The following is an 8820-nucleotide window of genomic DNA, read 5'->3' on the forward strand; positions in this document are numbered from 1 at the left end:
GAAAGAAGTAAATGAGAAAACTGACGAGGAATAATTTGGAATTGAATTTGATTCAATGTGATACAAAAGACAAAGCACTAAACCTTATACATACTAATACTAGATTCATGATATATGGAAACAACTCTTAAGATCATCTAAGCTAATTTTAAGCTTTTGCAAGATTCGGTGAAGATATTTTAATTAACTCTATTTAGCTGAAGCTTTGGTCATATAAAAGAAAGTGCCATATGATTTCCAAACTAAATTGAAGTTGAAAGGTTCAAAACAAAGAAACTTGTACATGTGTGTAATTTGATATTTGACTTTATGTACTTTAATAGAATGGTAATGCAAATATATTCCTAATCTTCAAACGAACCTGAATGGCAAATTATAAGCACATTGGCTCCACCTTTGCTCTGCAACATCTCCACTACCTGAACAGCATGGTCCAAGCAGAAAATCCGTGGCTTCAAAAGTTTACTGGAGATGTTCCAACATTTATTGCACTTGTTTAATGATTGATCCAGCGGATCCTTAGCTGAAGCAAGTTCAGAAACAGAAAGATCCCCTGCAGAAACAGATTGCATAACTCATTTCAGCATTTCCCATATACATTTTTATCAAATGTTTCTTTTTTAAATTGTTTGGTCATCATATCAGCTTTCATAATATCATATTAGTATTATCATGAATATACAATGGGAAGATGCAAATCAGAAACTGTACATATTTGGTAAAATTACTTTCCACTCATTTTCACCCAATCATGAGATAAAGGATCTACAGAAATCACAATGAACAGAGCAGATGGTAGATGGCTAGGGATTGCATTAGCAAGAACAGAGTAGGCTGCATTCACCGAATAATATTTTTGTAAAAGTAGTTTGAGATTTTGGATCAATATTACATAGAAGAACCAATGCAACATATCAATATGCATAAATGAAAACCTACATGTGAAAATATGATTATAACACAGATTATAGTACAAAGTATAAAGGCATTACTTGAGACTACACCATGAAGGGAGGCAACAGAATTCAGAGAGGAATCTTCAACTAGACGGTGATTATCATGAAGAAGTTCCATTATCAATTTCTCAGTTGGTTGTATAACAGCCATAAATGGGAAACCAAGTATTCCACAACCCACACAAACCAATGCTCCTGAATCAGTTTGAAAGTGGCATGGAAGATCATCACAACCAACATCGAAATCAGTCAGATTCTCCATGTACAAATTCATCTCATCAAGAAGACAATGGCTACTCTTATCTGCAGAACTAATATTATCATTTGACGTGTCCACCGTATAGGTTCCAGAAGTAGAAGCTAAATCAGGCAACTGACGATATTTGCCAGAATCTGGTAGTAAATCAGCATTCCATAAAACAACCTGTTCAGTAGCTTCTTTTCCAAGAAGAGTGGATAGAAGCTTGTTTTCCTGCAGCATATCTTCTATAAAAGCCTGTTTTACTTGAAACTCTCTTTCTTCTTTCTGACGGTCTCTCAGACGAGAGCTGCGCACACCAGGTAATAGTGTTCTTGGCACCCTATCAAAATCAAAACCAGGAGGAATGACATAATTTGTTACCCACTTGATATTTTTTATAAAAGCAAAATGCATGTCTTGAATATAAGAACAGTATTCGTCATAGAAAATCAGGAAATGTAGATAATAGAAACTGGTATGAGACAGCATGTATTTTGAACAATACGATATTTTATTGATAGCAACTATGGGCAGAAATATTCAACCAGAATTCAAATGCAACACGATACAATTGTCAACAGAATTATTACAAAGGAATCCAGGCAAGAACCGGTTTCTTCGTCAAGAATTCGAGAGTTTGGTCTCTCCCACCAAATAACCACTTTTCTAACTTTCTGCATAACTCCCTAATTCTGGTTTTTCCTTATCAATTCCTAGTAGAAATCAAATTATAAATAAACATAAAACTGCCACAAATAACAGCTTACAAATAACATAAACTGTCATGGACAGTTATGGCTGGTCATTTACAGCCTTTCCTCTTATAACAATTCTTAACAAGAGATCTAACAGCATCATATTGAAAAAAGACATGGTAGTATCTATGTATACATACGGTGTAAGAAGATTTTCTCACCTTGAAATGAAAGACATGGTCAGCAAGTAAAGTAGTTGCTGATGGGAAAGCATGGGAAGATGATTCATTGTAGCTCTGCGCACAGCAGCTTCTTTAGCTACGCCAAGCCATTGTGGAGTCCCAAAGTTAGCAGCTTCCCCACAGTTAAAACCTTTATTTCACCATATTGTAAATATAAGAACTATATTGAAGATTGAAGAGAAATCAACCTCACAGAACAGTATAACTCAATAAAAATGGTGAACTTCTAAGATACAAAGAGAAAATAATAGGCTTTTTTATTATCAACATATCATGATTACGATTAAAAACAATCATAATTTGGTCCGAATGGCTCATCCTGAAAACATGTATGTAGCATATGTCAAACGGATCTATAAAGCAAATAATTTCTTCATGTACCATATGTCAAACAGAGTTACATATAGCACACGTTATAGAAAGGCCTGTATTACCACTCCATCATTTACAAAGTAAAAACCTTAACACCAGTATTCTGCAAAATATTATGAATGCACATAAACTGCAAAACAATTACCGTGGCTGAATCCTACATGATACGCTCTTGGAAAAGTCACGACAAATTCACCAGGGTTCTGTACTAACCTAGAAAGAAACGCTAGCATATTAGTAGAAATTCAACAAAGAGAATAGCAATTTCAGCAAAAGAAAAAAAAAACAACTATGAATCTCAAACAATAAATTCTAAGCATATGTTTAACATCATGAGTCATTCATGACATAAAAGCATATCAAATATGTCAACCAACTACTGACCTGCAACAAGGAATCCCAGATTCAACAACTACCTCAGGTGATAAAAGAGTTGTTTTCTCGCCCAAAAGTTTCAAAGCATCTGGCAAGAAAAGAAATTGTACTTGAGTTACAAAGACTGTAGAAGTTGGAGCACTCAACTACTTTAAGAATATAATGGATATCCTAAAAGGAAAAACAAATGAGAAGAGCAGGCTTTGAATTCAAACAAATAACTCTTTTTTTGGGGGGATGACTTTATTTTTAACCTTTGATGTCTTGGATGTACGCGAATTAAATAGGCAGTATCAGTGGAAATTTTCTTCTGCCCTAAAATCAAACCTACATCCATGTTTGACACGTTAGATTATTCTCGACACTTCAACACATATTACTGTTGAGGGGATTTTTTTTACAGTTGTTAGCTTCTTTCTGGACATAATTTACGCTTCCATACTCTTATAATTTTTAGTATTTACCATCTTGTATTTTCTGTAGTACCATGTCAGTGCCTGTGGTTTGTGCATACTGTGATGCCACATGCCTTAAAATTTACTTATATGTGTGAATCTCAAAGATTCAAGTTGCAATTAAACAAGTATCAGAACAAAATAACGATATTAAATAAATTATATTACTAAGGTCTTTTTCCCCCACATGATTTTCGAAAATTGGGAAAACTAGTTGGAAAAAAAACTCATCAAACATTTACATAACTGAATGATTTTGTGGCATTTCCAATAAGTCTAGTGCCAAAACCACCAAGAAAATTCACACATTTTTAGAGAATAACAGAAATATGACAAGAAATTTAGCTACATCAAGAGAGATGGGAGAGCCTACCTACGTTGGCTACTTAATTTTATCATTGTTGTAAAACATAAACATTCATAGTGATGGATATTAAGGCAGACATGTATTCAAACAGGAGACCCATTTGCTAGCAAATATTAGAAAAACCGACACTCTAGAACACAACACACTTTTCTTGACATGCCAAATAATACAGATCAAGTCTTGTTATAAATTTTTCCTTCCAAATGCATGAAAGAACTTCCATAAGCAATATAGCAAAAATATTTGATGAAATTATGTAATGTATCATCAACCATAAGTGCCAAAATTTTCGGAAACAGTTATTGGGAAAACAAAATCTGAAAACAGATAATAGTCAAATAATTCACTTACCAAATTGATCAATATCACCACCGTAACCCTCTTTGCGGATGACTTCCTCAAAATCAAAGGCATAATCTCCAGGAACAGCATACCAAGTCTTTGATGAACCCGTGTGAAGAAAATTCAAGCTGTGAAGCTCGTGATCCTCTACATGCCAGGCAAACCAACTGAACAACATACCAATGTATACCATGGGTGAAGTAACACCAGGGATATCATCCGGCATGAATCGTGTTAGTGATCCTGAAGCCCGAGCAATAACTTGCAAATTCCAAGGACTATTGGAAAGCTTCCAACCAGCAGTGCCTTGCATATCAGTGTTGGCATCTAAACTCTTTTCCTTAGAAGACTGCGACACCTCATTTGGTGTGGATGTTAACATAGTCATAGCTGACTTAGATGTCTCAAAACATGTGTCATCATGACTTGGGGTAGAAACGCCATAAGACTTGTTATTTAGGGTATCTTTTACACCACCCATTTCAGTTTGTTTACAAACAGAACGATCTACGCTACTCGTATAATAAGTCCTTTTCCGTTGCCTATTACGACTATGATAATTTTGACCCTGGAATTCTCCAAAAGCAGACCCTGGCACGTCATTGGCATACTCGACATATATAGGCTTCTCTGAAGCTGCCTTCCAGAACATAGCCTCTACAACAAGTGGAGAAACATCTTTCACCACACCCAACACGCTTCTCGCAAAAGTCTTCGATTTAGATTCAAACTGTTCCAATGTATAAACCTCTCCACTTTGCCATACTTGCTTATGAACACATGACAGTGTCTTCTGAACTGTCCCTTTGGTTTTTTTCACACTCTGTCCCACTTCTTGCTGCCTTGTGGTAAACACAGCCCTTGATACCCCATCACTACTAGTATCACCGGAACCCGTTTTCCAATAATTACCAACACCTAATGAACTGTTATCTGGATCCAATTCAGGACGCTTCAAGAGGGACTTATTCAAATTAGAAAAAACATATTTTTTTGAAGGTTTGGGTAAAGGTGGGATAATCTTGCATATCCCAAAGTTACTAGCTTCTTTCTCAATTTTTGAAATATAAGCAATTGGGTCAGAAAATTCAGTGTCAGTAGGTCGAAATTCAGGTGCCAGTGGCAACCCCTCAAGCCAATTGGGGATTTCAACATTACCCATAACATGAAAAAAGAAATAAAAGAATTTGAAAAAATTGAAGATTCAAAACAACAATGTAAGTTGAACCAATAGGCTAATTCAATTCAATCATGCCCAGAAACTAATGTCCCAAAATTCTATTAAAATTCTCAAAAACCCTAAATTGGGGAAGGGAATTATGCTTACCTTTGAAGAAATTGGGAAGAGAGTGAGGTCATAGGTTAAGCAAAATAGAGAAATGCATAGTGAAAGTTGAGTTAGAGAAGGTATAAGTGCAAGGTGGTGTGCATGATTTGGCCTCCAAAAGTTCAAACACCGTAGACTTTTTTGTTTGAGAAAGATAGAGCGGTTGTTTTTGTTTAAGCTACGAGTGAAATTCGTTCATGTTAGTTCGATCTCAGATTTCTCGGCTAACTTGCGCCCAAAGAATCAGAAAAACAATTTCTCCAAGTAGTATAGTCTAGTACCGTAATATTTTCTTTTTACTTTTTATATAAAAAATAAAAAATAAATCTCCAGAATATATATATATATATATATATATATATATCTATACAAATATTTCTTTTATTAACTTTTAGTTTAATCGTATAATAAAGTCTAAAGTTGATAAATCTTTCATTCACTTAATTTCAGATAACGTTTTAGTCATTTATCTTTTTTTTTTTCGATTTAGTCATTTATTCTTAAAAATATCAAATAAAGTATGAAAATATGAGTTTATTTGAAGATTTGCGTTACAAATTTGATGAAATTTGTATTATATTGAAGAATATAATTAATTTTATGAGTTTTGATTGAATTTTTTTTTGAATTTTTGTATAAAAAAGGATATCATTATTGAAATTTTAAAACATAAAATATCAAATTGTCACTTAAAATTAAAATAAAGGACCAAGTCGGGAAAATGACTAAAACGTTACCTGAAATTAAGTTAAAGGACTACAAATGTAATTTAGCCTATAGTCTAGTACCGTAATATTTTCTTTTTTCTTTTTATATAAAAAATAAAAAATAAATCTCCAGAATATATATATATCTATACAAATATTTCTTTTATTAACTTTTAGTTTAATTGTATAATAAAGTCTAAAGTTGATAAATCTTTTATTCACTTTAAATTTTTACTATTAAAAATAAGGGACATTTTTTTTTACTAATTCTCTTTTTCTTTGTATACAAAAAACCATTTGTTTTGGCATGATTAATTTATGTGGAATAGTTGACCATTTAAAGTGAGTGTTCTTTTTCAATCACGTTTTTTCTATTGATAAAACTTTGCTAAAGATGTTTGTGTTACTCGAATTAATATAATATTAAGATATAGACAGTTTTTATATACTTTAAGAATTATTTATCATTTTATATCATTTAGCAATTATAATTTGAAGAAGAAAATAATACTTTAAAGATTAAATTAGAAATTTATTATTTTTGTGTGCAAAATTAAGAGTTTATTCTAATTTTATGAATAAAAAACAAATAATACTTTTTTATCATTGATGTAAAAAATTCAAAATTGTCTCTATAGTAAAAGTTAATAATCCTTCTAATTGAATAAATATTCTTTTTTTTATTTAGTAAGTAATTTAAATTTTATTTTATTTCAAATGAGAATTAAAATATACCGAAACATGTTTGTACAAAATAGTCGGATCTTTTGCTTATGTTAATTGTTAGTTAGCTTCAAGTATTGAATTTCCCAATCATTAGGCTATATATGATTTATTTGGTAAACTCACACAATAGTTAAATTCTCACAATAGGAAGTGGGTCTACGTGACTTTGCATGAAGTATTTCTATTTTAATATAATCTAACAATTGGAAAATTCATACTTCAAGCCAACTAACAATTAACATTTCCCACCAAATTAAAAGCCCGTAAAATAAAACATGATTAATCTTTTTAAATATAGATTTTGTATTCTATTTCTCTTTACGACGACTATATCTTTATAGAATTTTCTGATAAATTTTTTAATGAGACAATAATTTGTATTCTTGATGGTTGTTTTCTTAGGTTTTGATATAGTCTCCTCAAACATCTTGTATGTCATTTTTTATTTTACTTTTAATAATATTTAGAGTGTCACGTGATTTTTTATGTGATGTCTTTGCACCGTATTTTGACTTATAAAACCTCGTGAAATGAAGCCCATAATCGTCATTTTCAACCAAATTTGACCGTCAAGATTTTGAGTAAATGCAATCGGAGAATGTGGTGATGCTTGTTGTGTGATTTTAATGAGAAATAAAATATGTGTATAGCTTTTGCGTGTAGCAACAAGAATATGTATGTTGGTGTATAAAAAGTCGAAGAAGTATCTTTATAAGTTATAGTTCAACTAATAAATTTTGATATTATTAGATTAAACATCATATATCATATTCGAATCCAAACATTGATAATTATACCATCTTATCTATAAACATCAAAGATCTAATAAATTTTTGCTTCCAAGAAGACTAACACAACAATAGGGCGTTGGAAATCAACAAAAGTGAAGAGTTGTTTTTTAATTAAGCTATGCTGTTGCAGCGTTTGCAAGAATTAAGCCTTTTTTTATTAAAAAAAAATCAAGAATAAATTTGGTTGTTACTTGTCATATACTTAGTTTTGGGCATGATATCGCTCTTTTTGAAAGTATAGCATATCATGATATATTAACTTACTTACATACTTATTTTACATTAACTCTTTCAAATAACTAATATTACGTACTTTTAAGTAATATTATTTATTTTTAGTTAAATTTTATTTAATTTCTAGACGTAAATTATTAGAATTTTCTTCTCTTGAGAATAATAGATTTAAAATTATTTATTTTTAAATAAATCAACAAATTAATAAGTTAACGAGATTAAATTTAATTTTAAAATTTAATATGATATTTTAAAGAGTCTAACTCTATATCACATATATTTAAATTTTAATTTATAATAATACATTTGAACATATTAAAAAATAATATAGTTTAGCGTACTTAAAATACATGAAAGGTTAGTAAATTAATGGTTGAACACAAAATTCACAAGTTATTATTAATAATAACTAGTTCGTAACCCGTGCGTCGCACGGAAACAACGATTTTAATAAATAAATTATTATATTAATTTATATATATATATATATATCAAATTTTATAAATTTTATTTTATTGATATTAAAAAAATAAGTTGACTTAAAAAAATAATTTAAAATAAAAAAATTAAAAAAAATTTAATTATAACTTAATTTAAAAACTACTTTCTTATACGCTCAATGTCATTGATGAAAAGTATGACTCCAACACCATGCCTTATTTTTGAATTCTACAAAGAATCTTATTTCTTTCCAAAAAACTTATTACAAAACAATACTTTTAATTTTAAACAAATAAAAACAATAATTATTAAAAAATATTAAATAATTAGATTAGATGAAATAAGAATTTTTAAAATAATGGACATGGACATATATAAAATAAGTAAATGTAAAGATGAGTAAGTAACTTAATAATGAATTTTTATTTTTATTATTCAGCCTTTGCTGTATAAGTGGGCAAAATATCTTTCATTTTAGTACTACTCACAAAATACTAAAGAAAAATAATTTTCCCGTTACAAACAAAAAATTACAATACACATAAAAAC

At 30.3% G+C, this 8820-nt stretch overlaps 1 protein-coding gene across 1 annotated transcript in view; it reads right to left on the reverse strand.

Moving 5' to 3' along the window:
* LOC101509509 (lysine-specific demethylase ELF6) overlaps positions 1–5611 on the reverse strand; it is an 8641-nt gene extending 3030 nt beyond the window's left edge. The window contains exons 1-6 of the mRNA XM_004496199.4: positions 4055–5611; positions 2891–2969; positions 2652–2719; positions 2114–2264; positions 993–1537; positions 362–553 (exon numbers count right to left, since the gene is read on the reverse strand). Of these exons, the coding sequence (XP_004496256.1) occupies positions 362–553; positions 993–1537; positions 2114–2264; positions 2652–2719; positions 2891–2969; positions 4055–5207 (2188 nt within the window). The 5' untranslated portion in view covers positions 5208–5611. The remainder of the gene's footprint in view (positions 1–361; positions 554–992; positions 1538–2113; positions 2265–2651; positions 2720–2890; positions 2970–4054) is intronic.
* Positions 5612–8820: the final 3209 nt, after the last annotated feature.

This window comes from Cicer arietinum, chromosome 4, assembly GCF_000331145.2.
Source record: "Cicer arietinum cultivar CDC Frontier isolate Library 1 chromosome 4, Cicar.CDCFrontier_v2.0, whole genome shotgun sequence".
Classification (NCBI taxonomy): Eukaryota; Viridiplantae; Streptophyta; class Magnoliopsida; order Fabales; family Fabaceae; genus Cicer; species Cicer arietinum.